This window comes from Carex rostrata, chromosome 1, assembly GCF_964058835.1.
Source record: "Carex rostrata chromosome 1, lpCarRost1.2, whole genome shotgun sequence".
Taxonomy (NCBI): domain Eukaryota; kingdom Viridiplantae; phylum Streptophyta; class Magnoliopsida; order Poales; family Cyperaceae; genus Carex; species Carex rostrata.
In genome coordinates, this window is record NC_135918.1 from 435,130 (window position 1) to 453,353 (window position 18,224).

Genomic DNA, 18,224 nt, shown 5'->3' on the forward strand with positions numbered 1-18,224 from the left:
ATGCCGAAAATGTTCAATATCGGCTTAGGTTTGGATTTTAGAAGTATAAATAGGGAAGTGTACCAACAACTCGATATTGACCACCGTAATTATGAACTGGTAATTAACGCAAGGATCAATATTGGTCAAGGCAACCAAACCTGGTTCCAACAGTTTTCGGTACAAGACGATAGCAGTTGGGAGTTATATCTCCAAATGACAATGAATATGGCCACTCCTTTCAAGTTTCTAGAGTTATATGTGGTAGCCAACCCCAAACAAAATTCTAGACAGAACTCCAGACAGAATACCAGACAATTGTTGCACTTGACTCAGGGTTTAGGGCTCGAGCAATCTGTAACGAGTCCTAGCCGGACCCCATCTGTAGCGGGTCCTAGTCGGCCCCCATGTGTAGCGGGTCCTAGTATAGTTCAATCTGACAGGGGTCGACCTCAGATTCCATCTTCGTCCTCTAGCCGAGTCCAATCTGAAAGGGACCGATCTGAAACCCCTGAACGGCTTTATTATGCTGACAATACGGACGAGGATCCTGAAGAAAGGGAGGCAGAGGCTAATTGGGATGATAATGGGGATGGTGGGGTATCAGATCACAGTGATGAGGATACTGGTATTCCTATGCTTGGTAGACGGAAGTGGCCTATAGTGGGTCGTGGGGAAAGGCATCCGTTTGAGCAATTTCATGACACATCAGGGTTTGAAGAGGCCGATAGCTCTTTTTTTGCGACTTCTGAGGTATGTTTGTTAATTTTTATTTAATTTTAATATAATTATTAAATTGTTGTTATTAAATTGTTGTTTAAATTTTGTTGTTTCTTTTGTAAATCAAAAGGGAGAAATACATGAATTGTCTGAGGGGATGACATATGACAGCAAGGATAAGATGAAAGATACAATTAACCACTGGCACATCAAACAAAATAGGTAGATTAAAAATACACACAGCGATACCACCAGGCTGAGGTACAAGTGTGTTAGCGTCCGGTGCAGGTGGGCGTTGGTTGCGAGGGCTACAGGCTTTGGTAATACTTGGGCCATCACGAAGAATGTGGCTAAGCACACATGTCACGCATCGGCATCCAGGTTAGATCATGCACAGTTGACGTCCGCTATGGTCGCCAACTGTATAAAATTATCATTGGAAAAAAATGCTGATATTTCTATCCGGGCAGTCGCTGACTTATGCGCTGAAAGGTACGAGGGCATCGTTCCAAAGTACAATAAATTATGGCGTGGTAGAGAGTAGCAATTGCCCGGGCCTTTGGTAGTTGGGAGGGGTCTTACGGGCTGATTGTCCCTTTGTTGGAGGCAATAAAAAGGGCAAATCCGGGAACCCAATATAAAATTGTTTCAAAGCCAACCACTAAGCCAGGGTATCGTTTTTTCATGAGAGCAGCATGGGCATGGGGACCATGTATTGCCGCAGTCGGTCACCTCAAACCCGTCATCAGTATCGATGCTTGTTTCTTGTCTGGCAGATACAAGGGTAGGCTGTTAATTGTAACCGGATATGATGCAGAGAACCAGTTAATCCCGTTAGCATTTGGACTGGTAGAGACTGAGGATTTTGAGAATTGGGGATGGTTCATGAAGTGGGTGCGGGAGTTTGTAATTGGGCAAAATAGATACATGTGTGTGGTATCTGACCGACACAAGGGCATTAAAAAGGTGTTTATTCAAGATGATTTGGGTTGGTGTGAGGAGAAAGGAGAGTGTGCTCATCGCTACTGCTCTCAACATGTGTTTGAGAATTTTGGAAAGCACACTAAGGATAAGGTAGCTTCCACTTTTTTCAAGGTCATGGTTAAAAAGAAAAAGAATAGAAGATTGCAAGAAGGACTTGATGCAATCGGGAGGCGAAATCCTGCTTGGTTGGCTTATTTGGATACATGTGGCAAATATAATGAAAATGACGAGGAAGAACTGCCTAAGCCATGGAAGGTGTATCAAGCTATGGATGATGGATCTCGTTGGGAAATAATGACTAGCAATGGTTCTGAATCGCTCAACCATGTCTTCCAAACTTCTCGCAGGTTTGTATATTGTAATCCTCCTATATTTTATTAACATTTTCTTCAATTAATTGTAATTTTTAATTATCGTAGGTTACCAGTTGCCGCAATCATTGAGGAGACATTCTACAAGTGTGTCAGCTGGTTTGAGCAAAGAAGAGAGACGGCTGTGCAATTGCAGGCAGCAGGTCAGCTTTTTTCCACTCGCGTACATAAGAAGCTGGATAAGCACATTGAGAAGACTAAGAAAATGTCAACGCTTCCATTCGGCCATAATGAGTTTATGGTGACCTCACATGGCGAAAAGATTAATTTTGACATGGAGAATGGCAAATGGGTGCACACGTCAAGCGACTGCAGGTACAAGGTAATTCTGAAGAACGACCATGAGGTGGAATGTACGTGCCAGAAGCCTCAGATGGGTGGAATACCATGTGTTCATGTATTGGACGGTGTTCCCAGAGGAATCTGGGAACAACCAGCAAGAGAACAGCTCCATGATGTAAGCCCGTGTCCACCGATCTATCTTCTCCTCATCTGCCTCTTCTTCCAATTTTCCACTACAAAATACGAACTAATTTAGTACAGAGTCTGAAGCATCACAATCAAATACTTACTATTAAAAAAATGCAACTTACTTGCATGCCGCCCGCAAACGCGGGATACTGATGTCGTTTTTTGATGCAACCTTCGACCTCTTGAGAGACCTTTCTTTCATCAGGTTGGGTCCCAACAGTTCCTCAACGTCCTTTGTGAAGTCCCCGTACTCCACACCCGTCACAGCCTGTCCAGTAATAGGCAGTCCCCAGAGACAACTGACATCCTGAAGAGACACCGTAATCTCTCCAACGGGCATGTGGAATGTGTGTGTCTCCGGCCGCCACCTCTCGACCAACGCAGATAGAAGAGCGGCATCTGCAACAATGGGGGTCAGCTGTGAAACATGCCACAAACCCAAACTCTTCAACGCAGGAGCGTATCGCTCGTCATAGAGGATACTCATCTGATTGTTCCGCGTCCCCGTCATGGTATGAGTCTGCATTTAATTTCAAAACAAACAAATATATAACTTACTTATTTTTATCTAAATGAAAATGAAAATTATTTGCATTTCTCAAAACGTAAACTTACATATGCGTTTCTCATCTTGTGCTCCTTGAATTTATACCAGCAAAAAGGGCTGATACTCTCTTTCGTCATATTTGGAAATATGGTACGGGCCAGTGATAAATCCAGCTGTAAATCATCTTGCGTACGGTTTTCATTACTACCGCTGGTTGACGCCATACTAACATTAAATTTATCAATTTTGTCAGTTTTGGCCTCTATCAATAATTTCAGGAACAATACAAATCTAACAATAATACAAATATTTATGGTAATTACCAATAATATATCATTCTTGGATGAATTGGTAAAACCATACAATAGTGCATAACGATAAATTTATGATTTGATGCATTTCTACTCAATTTTGGTCTAAATATAACAATGTGATCCATTTTTGGTCTAAATATAACAATTTTGGTCTAAATATAACAATTTTGGTCTAATAATATATTACCATTTTTTGACATTCCTAAATTGATCCATTTCTAAATTGGTACACAACTAAATTAAACTAAATAAAAAATGTACCAACTAAAAACAACACAAATATTATTTTTGTCTAAATTGATCCATTTCTACTATTTTTGTCTACTAAAAAATATACTACTTAAATAAAATAACTATACAAATATTACACAAAAATATACCAACTAAAAACTACACAAATATTTGGTATTCTAAACTAAAACTAAACAAATATTTAGTATTCTAAACTAAAACTAAAACTACACAAATATTTGGTATTCTAAATTAAAACTAAAACTACACAAATATTTGATATTCTAAACTAAAACTAAAACTACACAAACATTTATACAATTACTACTACTAAATAAAAAATTAAATAACAAATTTTAATTAAAAAAAAAAGAAAAATACTTGTGTTTTGCGGAGACAGGGACAGGGACGGACAGGGACAGGGAAAATGGCCTGCGGAGCCGGATTTATGCATTTCTACCACGTGCGCAGATCCACCGTGCGCACGGGTCGGTGCGCGGATCCACCACGCGGACGGGTCAGTCTGGCGGGTCATGGCGCTGGCGGGTCAGTCCGCGGATCCGTTACGCGAACGGGTCGCCGATCCGTTCGCAGATCCATTACGCGAACGTGGCGGAATCTCAATTCGGAATTTTCGGATGGTGTTTATTTTATTCCGATTTTTCAGAATGGTACAAAAAAAAAAAAAACGGGCCCAAACAACTCCACGCTACACAATCAACAGCTTCTATCCCGCTTAGTAGGTTACATTAAAGTGATGTAATTTAACACTGATAAATTCTGGAAGGAACTAGTATTGCATTAGTCAACAACTGTTGTGCCATTATGCATATGCTTATTTGAACCTCAATTAACACTTATCCATCAATAGCCCAATATAAGCAGAAATTGTACGAGTAAGAAAAAAAAATCATGGAAAAGAGAATTAAATATATATATATTAAATATATAGATCTAGCCATCAACTACATGAACCAGCTTACAACTCATATCAACCATCTATTTCCTAACACATAAGATTTCAGATTCCAAAAGCAAATAGTTGCAAAAACCTGCTTCTATAAATTACACCTCAGTACATCACCATCTATCCCCTAACGCTTGAGGTTTCATAGTATAAATTACACATCACCACCTGCTTCTATAAATTCTTCAATTTTCCTAGCTTTCTCCTTCAGAATATTTATGATCTTCTCAGACTCATCATGAATGACCTTGGGTAAGAACAACTCCATACTGTCAATCCATTGTTCTAGAGTCAACTTTTCAAAATGATCCCCAACTATACAATTTACCTCCAACCCCTTTTTTAATCCAATATTTCCATCCCCCTTTTCCACTTCTGTAACGTTAGAAGAGTTAACTGTGGTTTTGGCCTTAAAACCCTTGCCGTCATCTGAAATGATAACATTGTCAGAATCATCATTATCATTTCCAGTTTCCAGTAATAATTTATCAGTTCTGTTGCTCATTTCATCATCTGAAACCCCAGTTTCTTTCCCCTTCATTTCCTTTCTCTTCACACGAACCCCTTTTTCTTCTATACCTACACCAACATCACGATTCATGTCTACTTCCTTCAAAGCGCTAGAGGAATTGCCCCTCCTAGGATTTCTTCTCAGTTTCATCCCTATGCTCTGATCAGGTTCTTCAATCTGTACAGAAGAAAATAAAATTACATTCCTATTCCCCTCCAATTCCTCATTGATACCGCTGTTTGTATTATCTTTTGCATTCTTTCTTCTTTGACCCCCTACCTTTCGTTTGTGAGCAGTTTTATGCGTCAAATCAGAACCAAAGTCAAACTCCAAAGTCCCTTGTTCGTTTGAAACCTTAGAACTATTGGCCTGAGCATTGTTCCTTCCATCCCTTACTGGAACTAATAGACTAGATTTATCCTCTTTAACCTCTTTGTCCTCTGAACCCCTGGATGAACCAGCCCTTGCACTACCCCTAGCAAGACGAGGTCTTGCATTAATCCTCGTACCCTTGACATCCTCATTCCCCTCTTCGTTCTCCTTCAACAACACAGACGGCACAATTTTTAGACCAAGCTCGGATGTCTCACCAATTTTGATTACATCACTGTCTGAAATCTGCACCGGTAGCCAGGCTTGAATCTTGGACTCATTGAGGATCGTCCCATTGGAACTGCCCAGATCAGAGACGACCCATCTGGAAGATTCTGGAACAATATGGAAGCAGAGGTGGTTTTCGGATATACCTGGGTCACGCATAGCGAAATCGTTTCCCTTGATGACTCGCCCGATTCGGACCTTAGATCCTGGCTTGCAAACCAGGGTTTCGCCACTTTTGCGACCTTTTAGCACCGTTATCTGTAGAATCCCCGCCTCCATGGCTGAATGTCGAAGAAGAAGAAGAAGAAGAAAGAGTGAGAAGGGTGAAATTTTTGAGATAAATTTTGGGGAATATGAAAGAGGAGGATTCGAAATAATTTGAACCGGATTTCCCACTCAAAAAGAAGGGCAAACAAGGGCATAATTGAGGGTCCGTTATCAGATCTAGACCATCATTCCACAATTATATATTTATATGGTTGGGCTCAATTGGAATCGTTCGGCTCAAAATAAATACAAAATCCACAACGTTTAAATATTTATTATACGAATTTCAAAGCAACAATTAATATTGCTCCGTACATTTAAATAGACAACTCGTTTGGTACCCCTCCTTTGTGCAAATTTCTTTAATATTTTAATGCTTTAGCAATTATTTGAGATATTGAATGAGTTGTAATAAAGTGTTGTTGTCAAAAATGAAAAAAAAAAAATGCTTGAGAATCATACACAATTCATTATAATCTGTCAAATTTATATATAATTTAGAAATATTGTCTTTTTTGTATTCCTTAACTTCTCTTTATAGAATCAACAAATAAACCATTATATGGAAATCAAATTGTAAATCAGAATTTAAGAAACTAACTATGTTGAATTGAAAAGGATAAAACTGTCCTTGGATGCTAGAGAGTAGAGACGTAGAGTCTACTTTATTAATTTAGCAATTCAGTAGTAGATAGATAGATATTTATTTAATAAATATGCTCCCATAATTAATCCAAGGTGTGATGTGCTCCCATATTTATTGAATGATGGTAATCAAACGATAATACATAATACACAAGAATTGCGAAATATTTATTGGCACTAAAACTTTTTATAGTTAACCGGTTAAGTATCTCAAATTCAACTAGGATGCTACAAGTGTTGTGTGTCAAGGTTCTGCACCTTTAGCACGGCACGACATGATACTTACAGGCCACAACAAGTGGACGAAACGTCTGACAAACACTTTGGTGTCCGATATGTGCAGACACTGCACGGCATTACACACTACCCATAAGCTAGATGCAACATTTTTTTATGCAAGACAATTTTTATTCTTTCAAATTAGCAAACTCCTTACATTTCTTACATTTGTGGAAGAAACTTCATACGACTTCAGTATATATTCTACTACTTGCAGTAACCTGCATAAACACAAACTACTGATTACATCTTATATACATTTACACTTCCTGCAAACACAAAAAAGGTAAAATCAAAATCAAAATTTGTTGCCACAGTTCACACATCAACCCCGCATCAGCTAACGGTTTTTTCTTGCAAGAGCTGATCCAGAAGAAAAACCACATCCCCCATTGATGGCCTCTTTCTAGCACTCTCCTCTGTACACTTGTAAGCAACAGCCATGAACCCCTCAACCTCTCCTGTCGTTTCCTCTCCAACCTCCATGCGTTGGTCTAAAATCTCTTTCAGCCGACCTTCCTCGATCCTCTTGCGGGCCCACCTGATGAGAGTGACTTCAGGTCCCCCCTGCTCCCTCACTGGCCAACTTGGACGTCGCTTAGATGCTATCTCTAGCATAAGGACACCAAAACTATACACGTCAGCCTTAGCTGTTGCCACCATGCCATCCCTCAACTCCGGTGCCATGTACCTGTTATGTGAATACAGTTGGTCTCTATATTTTGCATTGTTGCTAATTCGCTGATCTTAGTACTCTTCATCCCAATTTTTGGTAATTCAATCCAATATTTTTTTTTCTTTCAGGATAGAATATATATGACAACCTGAAATAGCATTGAACCAATACTCTTTTAAACTGAATAAAATCTCCAATAGCATATTTTCTAATTTGTTTTAATAAGCTCAAGCAACAAAAGAATCTGGCCGTTAACATGGTATAAAAAAGCAATAAATTCAAGAGTTCCAAAATCCCATGAAACCCATTATCAACAATTTCTAGTAATAAAAGAGTCCTAAACAATACAATAATACTAATAACACATCATCATCAATTCATTATCATATTGAAGATGGTAATAAACAAAAGCATACCCCAAAGTACCAGCTGACTGAGTTGATACATGAGACCGCGACCCATCCATGTGTCGTGCCAGCCCGAAATCACAAATCCTTGCCTGAAAATCTCCATCCAACAGAACATTGCTGGCTTTAATATCTCGGTGTATAACCGGTGGTTGACATTCATCATGCAAGAACTTCAATCCTGCAGCCACCCCCTTCACAATTTTTACCCGTACTGGCCAAGTTAGAAGAGATATTGAACAATTCATCTCTAAATCATCATCATGCAACCAAGAATCAAGGCTGCCTTGCTCGAGGTACTCATAAATTAATAGCCTATCATGGTCGGAAGAGCAAAATCCTAGTGTGAAAAGAAGAAGAAAAAATTGAGAAGACTTGGAACTTTCCATAATATAATAATTCTGCTGCATTTTCCAAGGAATGATATTAGAATTTCTAGTCTTGACTATCACAAGTCATGCTTTATTTTACAATCCAATGGTTAACTATCTTAATCAAATAAAACTCACAAAATTCCTCCCATCTTGTAGACTGTAGGTGAAACTGAATGGCGAGAACTTCTTTGCAAATAAACTCAATTATTAGTTGATTTATTAAAATAGCTGTTTTTGTTGAGAAAATGACTTAAACTACCTGATCCATCTTGATTCCAATTAAAACTTTCTTTTTCAGGACTTCCTTACTTGTTTCCAGTTCAGCTTAGGATTACAGACAAAAAATAACCAATTGTGAACTCTAAATACCACACTAAATTCAAACAAAATGTTGGTTGTTTAATATCGAATAAGAAAATATGAAGTTAGTAAAAAATTCCCAATCCCTTATACCTAAAATACGCGCCAAATTGGGGTGGCGGAGACGTCCAAGGGTAGTAATCTCAGCCCGAAACTGCCTCAGACCTTGTGGAGAGAATGCATCCGACGACAATTTCTTCACTGCGGCTGTAACACCTGATGGCAACTGTGCTTTATACACGAATCCAAAAGTACCATCACCGATTATCGACTCAGGGGAGAAGTTCCTAGTGGCAGCGGCCAGCTCAGCAAGGGAGACTCGATGGAGTGCCGGGTCAAAGCTGTCTGATTCCTCGAAGGGACCCGAGGGGGTGGTCACAGTGAGGGGTAGCGAATTGGAGGTGAGAAATGGAGCATTTGGTGAAGGTTTGCGACAGAGAAGCGCGAGAAATATGAAGAGGAGGCTTATAAAGACAAACGCCGCAACGGCAGCGATTAGCGCTTCGACAGGCGCTTCCATGATAGACAGTAGGCAGAGAGAGATATTGGTATGAAAGAGAACTGAAATTGGAGGAAGAAAATGTTGAGGTTGACTGAGAAAGTGTCCGAGTCCGCGCTTTGCCTTTGCCCATGGTTTCTCTGTCACAGAGTCTATGACTTGCGGGGCCTCGAGTCGTGATTGTTGAATTTTGTTTGGGCCACTTTGGGAATACACTTTCCGGAAACAAGTTTACTTCCGGTCACTCGTATAAAACAGGGACCACGAAAACTGAAGGAGAAGGAGATTTCCAATTTGCCATCTCCTGCTTCTTTTTCACATACCGAATCGTGTACCGGGTTGAATTCACTGGATTCAAAGTAGTTTCAAACTTCGTTATGACCCGCAATGCAGTCTAAATTTATGAAGAGAAGATCCATGAAATTTTTGCTCGCCAGTCGCCAATTGAATTGGTCTTCTACTTGAATTCACATCTCCTCAGGTTACCTGACTGAGGACAATTACAATTGGACGGTTCTCTTAGCCTGACACGAATCTCAAAACGGACCCCTACAGCTCCACATGAACCGATGGAATTAATCTGGTCCGTCAGTTTTAATTTGCTTGACTCAGGTACCTGGAGGATACGGATCCCTTCGACTTGCAGAGGATCATCCTCACTTTACGGTTTGAGATTAAATCTCAACCGGTTTAGGATTCGGAATTTCGGATCGCAATAGGAGGCAGTATTTTTGGGCTTTGAGATTTCGTGCCAAGTTAAAAAGAACGGTTCAGATCTAGTAATTGTAAAAGATTCCCTTGTCAGGTATTGGAGAGGACGTGAATTCTTCTACTTACCAGTTGCCACTCGTCTACTTACCGGTATCCTTGTTGAGTACTTGAGTTGGTAGTAGTGGCAAATCCCTCGACAGGCCTGGTTAGCTATATTATTGGGCCCAATAAAGCCTCGTGAAGCCCAGATTTAAAATTTAAGCAACTGAACTGAGGAAATGAGAGAGAGATCCGGGGCAGAGGGGGAAATGGCGGAGGGGAGGAAAAGGATGAGGTTCGCCATGGTGTGCTCGTCGAACCAGAACCGAAGCATGGAGGCGCACTCGGTGCTGAAGCGCCACGGCCTCGACGTGGCGTCGTACGGAACTGGAGCCCACGTGAAGCTTCCCGGGCCGTCGCTTCACGAGCCCAATGTATACGAATTTGGAACTCCGTACAAGACCATGTACGATGAGCTCCGCCGCAAAGACCCTGACCTGTACGCGTCCTTTCACATTTTTTTTATGTTTTATTTTTTATTTTCTTGTGCGGCAAATGCAGTGCGAGTATTTAGAGGAATAGTGAGGATACGTAGACGGGTGAAGGAATGATATTAGAGATTTAGGGTTTACAATTGAGGGGTTAGAGACTAATGATTGGATAAATCGGTAAAGGGAAGTAAATAGGACAGTTAGCATCCACACAATAAAGACAGTAGGATATACACCCTACTGCAGCCTGTTATTACCATATACAAGCTGTTTGTTCGGGTAACAGCTCAGTGTATCTTGGCTAGTACCAGTACCTGCATGGCTCCATCTATCCGATTTTTTTATTAATAGGAAAAAAATAAAAGAAATATCGACAATAAAGTATAATTTCGTATAATTTCGAAATTTAAGAAGATCGTTATGGTCCAAAACTTCGACTGGATGTTATGAACTATAACGTCCAGCAAAATCGAAATCTTAACAAATTTAACTCCGGTCTTCTGACTAACTAAAACAAAAAAAAACAGGATGTTATGTAATGTCCAGAGAGCTGGGACAAAATGCCTTATATTTTAATGACTATTATTTGCAACTTCAAGAATTGTTGGAGCTTTTTTTAGGAGCACCAAAATGTGTATTCATGTATGCATTGAGGATATTCAAGTTGAGCCAAATATTTTCTTAATTCATGTTGTTTTTAATCTAAATATTTAGGTTATAGAAATTCTAATCTTCAGTTGTTTATTTTTTTTGGTTTATATTAAGGTATATGATTAAGCAATCAAAGTTAAGATCAAAGTCATTTTAAATAAAATAACAAATGTTACTAAATTCATGTTTTAATCTAGATATTCAGGTTATAAAAATTATTTTCAGTTTTTTTTTTTTTTTAGTTTATATTAAGGTGTATGATTAAGCAACCAAAATTAAGATTTAAGTCATTTTAAATAAAATAACAAATGTTATATATACTTGGCTCAACTTAAATATTCTCAAATGCATAATTGGGTATACATTTTGGTGCTATAGAAAAAAACTCTGACAATCTTTCAAATTGCAGATGATGGTCATGAAAATATAAGTCTCGGTTATGTGTTTTGCTGCTCTCCGGACGTTACAGTGCATTACGTCCTATATTTTTTTTTTCCTGTTCAGTTAATCAACGGAATTGGATTTTGTTAAAATTTCGATTAGTTGGACGTTGTACTTCATAACGTCCAGCGGACGTGTTCGATCATAACGGTATTCCTATATTTCAAAATTTTGTGAAATCATACCTCATTATTGATATTTCTTTTATTTCTTTTCTATTAATAAAAAAATCGGTCCATCTATGTCTAATCAAAAGAGGATAGCAAGCAAAATGTTGATAAAGTAGAATCTGAAACGAACAAAATGATGGACATCTAAACCAGGACCAAACTCATAAATTAGGTACAAGAGAAATGGGATACTGCCAATGTTGAAACGAAACTTGTCAGTGAAGAATGCGCCACAGCGGTGGCAGGATAATTTAGCTGATGGCTGCTTTGATATCGTCATGACATTTGAGGAGCGTGTGTTCGATCTGGTTATGGAAGGTTTCTCACTTCTCTTCTCTCTCTATGTGCTATTTTTTTTAAGTTTACCATGCATTTTTAAGCACCTTTTGCATATTGATATTGGAGGTTTCCTTGGGTTTAAGATTGATATTTTGGATAGAACTTTGAAGATCCTGGTCTGTACAAATCAATTGTGCCCTGATCTATCTTACAGATATCATGTCGCATAACACATTTGCACAGAGTAACAAAGAATTTGTGGTAAAATGATTTGAATTTTGATCAGATATGAACAATCGGGAGCAGAAGTTAATGAAAGCTGTGTTGATAATTAATTTGGAAGTAAAAGATAACCACGAAGAAGCAGCTGCTGGGGCTAAGGTTGCATTAGAGCTATGCAAAGAGGTATTTTCATTGTTTGTTTTCGGTTTTATTCACATCTTTATGCTATTATTATTTTAGTTAATGTGCATATTTCTTGAAGTTGTGAATAATTTTGGAAAAGGATGGGTTTAACTTTTGAGTTGTGATATTTAGGCTCCTTTAATTTTGAAATCAGCCTCTAGTCCCTTATTTCTGATGAATGTCCCTGCCTGAATTTTCTATTAGTTTCAATGAAGATTTTTAACTTTTTTTCTGTAAATTTATTAAAAAGTAGGGTTAAAATGCACCATTGGTTTTGTGCCCCAACCATACCCCACGTCTTCATCTCCCTTTACAAAGTTCAAACAGTTGATCCGAACCGCTCGACATGATATACATATTAAAATGTGCTTAGAGACCAAATTTTATATTTTTTGGAATTTTCTTAATATTTTTTAGATAGTTACAAAATCACTGTTTTTGGATGGTGCATTTTAACCCTGAATTTTTTTTTTATTGTGCTATTAATTCAAACATTGTTTTTCTATTTCATTCTCACTTTAAAGTAGAAGCATTAAGAGTTGAACCTGAATAATCTTCATTATTTCCACATAAAAACTGAAAAAAAGAAAGAATGTTTGTCCCTGTTGTATCCTAATTTGTCTGTGTTTGTGAAAATTAAATATCCTTGTCAATGAAATTGTACTCGTATGCTCTTTATTCAAATGCCACACCAAAAAATTAGTGGGAGGTTCGATATCCCGGTGATTGTCACACCTTATCAATTTTCAATGTTGATTGTCAAATTTATAATCTCAGGCGCTTAAATCACAACTCCAAAGTTTTTAAAAGCAAATCATACCAAATGAACTTTTATTAGTGTTTGGCTATAAAATTGTAGCTATTTTTCAATGGAGGGGTAATCCTGTGTTGCTTTGTCAAAGCATTTTTTGCTCCATTGCTGCTGATGCAACCAGAAAGCAAAAAGTGCTCTTTCGAGTATTTGACCGTGAAAGTTCTTTTTTTTGGCATTGTAGCTTGAAACAACAGAGAGCTGGGAAGATGCAATAGACGATATAGTAGCTAAGTTTGAAAGTGAACAGGAGCGCAGAATTTTGTACAGCATTTCCTTCTACTAGCTTTTGTAACGTATGAGGATGCTGTCTATTATTATTGCCTAATTCAATGGTATCGCCTTTCCCCAAATATACAATTCTTACCGAATGTTCCTGCAAATCTGAATTGGTCATCCCGATCAAACAGTCCAGAAGTTTGATGATAAACCCCCTTTAGTTGTCCTCTGTTTATTTTTATGGTAAAAAAAAATCATGATAGATCTAGAAGTCTGACCTGAAATAAATTATCCAGATTTGACCAGGACTATCCAATGATTCTCGTTCTACTGGAGGAGTCTTAACACATGTATGCTTGCTTTTAGTATTTTGCCATCTTCACTACAATAGCCAATAGGATAATATAATTGCTAGCATCTCTTAGAGGATTTTACAGAATCATGAACCACCTTGATTAGAATTGTGTTTGTCCAGTTGATTAACCAATGGCTCCATCGACATTATGTCTTCATATGTCAGGGCTTTTCAACAATGACTCCATCGACATGCTTTGTTATATTAACAATTTGTTTGACATATATGCAATAGTCTTTACGTTTGTCACGTTACACAACATAATCGAAATGCTGCTTACCAATTATTACGTTTGATATAACAGCTTCCAACATTCAACCGACGGACCAAAAATAGTGCTGCTTACGAATTATTGCGAATTCTCCCTTCCCCTAAAATGTGTCTACTCATCTCCTTCGGCTATTTTTACATAATTTTTGTTTCAAGCAGTCTTTATCTTTATCTTGTTACTTTCCCTGGTACAATAAAGTCCTGTTTGGCGGACTGAGGGGAAAGGGGAATGAGAATGGGGTTGTAAAATTTTTGAACTGATTTTTATTGTTTATGTTGGAAAATAAAAATTCACTTTGAGTGGATTTTAGTGAATTTTTTTTCTCATGTAAACAGTAAAATGTTTAATGTAGTCGAACAGAAACTAATTAAGTGAAGTGGGATTGCCGGAGTAAATACCAATTAAACGAACGAGGAGAATTTAAAAGGCACAATTTAATCCTTGAGATTTGAAAATAGCTAAAAGAACCTTAACTCTTATAATATATACTAAAACAAAAAAAAAGTTCCATTCAATACGCTTATATCCGAGTTTTTTAAAAATACCCAAATTTATAAATATTTTATTATAACTAACTACATTTTTGTCAAAAAAAAAAAAATTTCCCAAACCGTACAGATTATTTACGGTTTCAACTAAAAATTCAAACCGTAAATATTCCTTACAGTTTGAATTTTTTTTTTTATTTAAAAATTCGGACCGTATATAATATTTACGGTTCGATTTTTTTTTTTTAGCCCAACTTTGCACCTCTGGTTAACATATCAAAACACCTTCAAAAATCATGAAAATTTACCGACATGCATTCTTGACTTCATAGAATAAGAATGTGAAGTTTCATACAAAATCTCAAAACAGATCGTGAGATATCGGCTCTCAAAAATTGTCCGAACTGCTAAAGGAGTGCTTCTGAACCCAAATTTGCATATCTGATTAACATATCAAAACACCTTCAAAAATCATGAAAATTTACCGACATGCATTATTGACTTCATAGAACAAGACTGTGAAGTTTCATACAGAGGTGCAAAGTTGGGCTCAGAAGCACTCCTTCAGCAGTTCGGGCAATTTTTGAGAGCCGATATCTCACGATCTGTTTTGAGATTTTGTATGAAACTTCACAGTCTTGTTCTATGAAGTCAAGAATGCATGTCGGTAAATTTTCATGATTTTTTCCTGACATGCATTTTTGAAGTTGTTTTGATATGTTAACCAGAGGTGCAAAGTTGGGCTCAGAAGCACTCCTTCAGCAGTTCGGGCAATTTTTAAGAGCCGATATCTCACGATCTGTTTTGAGATTTTCTATGAAACTTCACAGTCTTGTTCTATAAAGTCAAGAATGCATGCCGGTAAATTTTCATGATTTTTGAAGGTGTTTTGATATGTTAATCAGAGGTGAAAATTTGGGCTCAGAAGTACTCCTTCAGCAGTTTGGGCAATTCTTGAGAGCCGATATCTCACGATCTGTTTTGAGATTTTGTATGAAAACTTCACAGTCTTGTTCTATGGAGTCAAAAATACATGTCGGTAAATTTTCATAATTTTTTAAGGTGTTTTGATATGTTAATCAGAGGTGCAAATTTGGGCTCAGAAGCACTCCTTCAGCAGTTCGGGCAATTTTTGAGAGCCGATATCTCACGATCTGTTCTGAGATTTTGTATGAAACTTCACAGTCTTATTCTATGAAGTCAAGAATGCATGTCGGTAAATTTTTATGATTTTTGAAGGTGCTTTGATATGTTAATCAGAGGTGCAAAGTTGGGCTAAAAAAAAAAAAAAATTCGGACCGTAAATATTATATACGGTCCGAATTTTTAAATAAAAAAAAATTCAAACCGTAAGGAATATTTACGGTTTGAATTTTTAATTGAAACCGTAAATAATCTGTACGGTTTGGGCAAAAATAAAATTTTGACAAAAATGTGATTATTTATCATAAAATATTTATAAATTTGGGTATTTAAAAAAAACTCGGCGCTTATATTACGAATATTATCTTTCTTTGAAACCGTCAATAATTGATTAGAACCGTCAAGTTTAAAGAGTACCAAGCAACCTTTAGTTTACATCAAATACATAATAGGTTGGAAGTTTAATATAATAGATAGTACAAGTCCAGCTTTGCTTTTATTTTTCCTTTTTATATTTAGAAAAATATTTGCTTTTTTTTTTCTTCTAAATAGAATACCTCTTTATGAAGTACAACAGAGAATGATAAGCAAAAAGACTTGGAGGGTTAGGTAGAGTCTGTTTGATTTCATTGAATCCAAAATTAATACGTTCTGGTGGTGCATGTGATCAACGAGTTTATCTTTTTATTTTTGGTGAAGGACGCAAGTTCGCTGATTGTTGGATTATTTTTTATCAAGTCATCCAATGTTGTTTTCAAACTTATGTTATTATAATAAATAATTTCTTTTATTTGAATTCAAAATTTATTATCTTCAATATCGAAAGACATGTGTTTTTATCATTAAACCAATAATAAATAATTTCTTTTATTTGATTCAAAATTTATTATCTTCAATATCGAAAGATATGTGTCTTTATCATTAAACCAATAATAAATAATTTCTTTTATTTGAATTCAAAATTTATTAACTTCAATATCGAAAGACATGTGTCTTTATCATTAAACCAAAAACTAATTCTTATTGACTATTTAATTGTAAAGATGTAACCTCTCAATTAATATAATGAAATATTAAATTTAAATGAACTTAAATATTTGCTTAAGGGATTCGTATTGTCGAATTCATTATTCAAACAGCTGAAGTGTTTTTTAAAAGATTTTGGTGCAACAGTCATTTGAGCCTTTTTTTTTCTTTTGCAGGTAAGAAGAATTTTTCGTATTGTATGAGAGAAAAATGAGGGTTTAAATGTTTTAATTTTTTTGTGTCTCCATTATATCTTCATATTTTAAATTTTAATAATTTAAAATTTAAAATTAAAATATCAAAATAAAATTGTTAGATTGGATCTATATCATTTTCTCTATATACGTACAAAAAATTATGACTGTTAGATTTTATTTTGATCGGTGTCAAGAGCTTGCAAAAACACATTGATATGGATAAATTTTGAATGTTGATTTTCAAATTATTAATTCATAAAAAATAAAATCGAAAAATGATAAAAAAAAAATTATATGCATGCAGAAAATATAATATTGATCACATCTAACAATTTTATTTTAACATATATAAGTTTAAATAATTTTGTTAAGGAAATTAAAAAGTGGATATGAAGGCAAAAAAAAAAAAATTGCCACAAGATTAAATTTCCGAAAATTATCAGATTGATTTGAAACTAATAAAACATAGAAGTTAAGGAATGAACAAGATATTTAAAAGCATATGTTACTCGTTGAAACTTTCTTTTTATTTTAACATTGTATATATAATGGAAGATAGAAATGAAAAAAAATAACCTGTTGAATATATTTCTTTCCTCAATAATAAAATAATGAAAATAAAACTAAAGCTGATATACACCTTGTAAAAGAACATCAATTTCTTCAAAGAAAACGTAATTAAAAATTTAGGAGGCCATACTTTTGACTATAATCGAAGATGCGTACGAGTATTTGAGGAAAAATATATATATAGTCCGTTTACACATTATAAATATGGTGGAACTCTTTTTCTATTCTACCTAATTTAGACAGACAATAGCAACTTAAATTACAATTCTTACGGAGAAAATTACGTGGCATGTTAATGTCATGGGTGCTCAAAAGAGAGCAAAACATAGTTTACTTTCTCAAATTTCTCATTATGAAGAGTTAGATGAAACTAATAATCTTAGTTTAGTTGACTTAGATAATTGGAAGACATGTCAATATTCTCTTCATAAAATTTATTTAGATGAAGAGGTTTATTGGCAACAACGAGCTAGATTAAAGTGGTGTTTAGAGGGTGATTTAAACATCAAATTTTTTCATGTTACAGCCTCTTCTCGTAAGAGGAGAAATTTTTTTTTTCTTTGAAAATTGATGGCCATCTGTATTCTAATTCTTTGATTCTAAAAAAGTATGTTTTCGACTTTTATAAATCCTTACTTGGCACCACCACTAGTAGGGACATTACTTTACATCCAAATCTTTGGCCCTCTTCAGAAAAATTAATTATTTCTCAAGCAACCAGTTTGGAATCTCCTTTTACGATGGATAAAATTCAT

The 18,224-nt window shown here is 36.1% G+C and overlaps 4 protein-coding genes across 5 annotated transcripts; 2 read left to right on the top strand and 2 right to left on the bottom strand.

The window, feature by feature from the left end:
- LOC144564169 (uncharacterized) lies at positions 1-1,195 on the top strand. Its single transcript, XM_078313712.1, has 2 exons — positions 1-732; positions 830-1,195. The coding sequence occupies exons 1-2, from the start codon at positions 1-3 to the stop codon at positions 923-925; spliced, it is 828 nt and encodes a 275-aa protein (XP_078169838.1). The 3' UTR covers positions 926-1,195.
- A 3,346-nt stretch (positions 1,196-4,541) lies between these two features.
- Positions 4,542-6,064, bottom strand: LOC144564762 (uncharacterized). The gene has a single exon (XM_078314367.1). The coding sequence runs from the start codon at positions 5,972-5,974 to the stop codon at positions 4,739-4,741; it is 1,236 nt and encodes a 411-aa protein (XP_078170493.1). The 5' UTR covers positions 5,975-6,064; the 3' UTR covers positions 4,542-4,738.
- A 929-nt stretch (positions 6,065-6,993) lies between these two features.
- Positions 6,994-9,304, bottom strand: LOC144549828 (Protein kinase superfamily protein). Of its 2 annotated transcripts, XR_013509998.1 has the most exons (4): positions 8,797-9,298; positions 7,979-8,309; positions 7,166-7,577; positions 6,994-7,090 (listed from the first exon to the last, which is right to left on the bottom strand). XR_013509998.1 is itself a non-coding variant. In XM_078298479.1 (3 exons), exons 1-3 carry the CDS (start codon positions 9,221-9,223, stop codon positions 7,223-7,225), a joined length of 1,113 nt encoding a protein of 370 aa, XP_078154605.1. In that variant the 5' UTR covers positions 9,224-9,304; the 3' UTR covers positions 6,994-7,222. The 2 variants fall into 2 exon arrangements, 1 of the variants encoding a protein (XP_078154605.1); XM_078298479.1 differs by having other exon boundaries at positions 6,994-7,577; positions 8,797-9,304.
- An 854-nt stretch (positions 9,305-10,158) lies between these two features.
- On the top strand, positions 10,159-13,535 carry LOC144550002 (Ssu72-like family protein). The gene is made up of 4 exons (XM_078298516.1): positions 10,159-10,451; positions 11,878-12,023; positions 12,271-12,389; positions 13,385-13,535. The coding sequence occupies exons 1-4, from the start codon at positions 10,192-10,194 to the stop codon at positions 13,484-13,486; spliced, it is 627 nt and encodes a 208-aa protein (XP_078154642.1). The 5' UTR covers positions 10,159-10,191; the 3' UTR covers positions 13,487-13,535.
- The last annotated feature ends 4,689 nt before the right edge of the window (positions 13,536-18,224 follow it).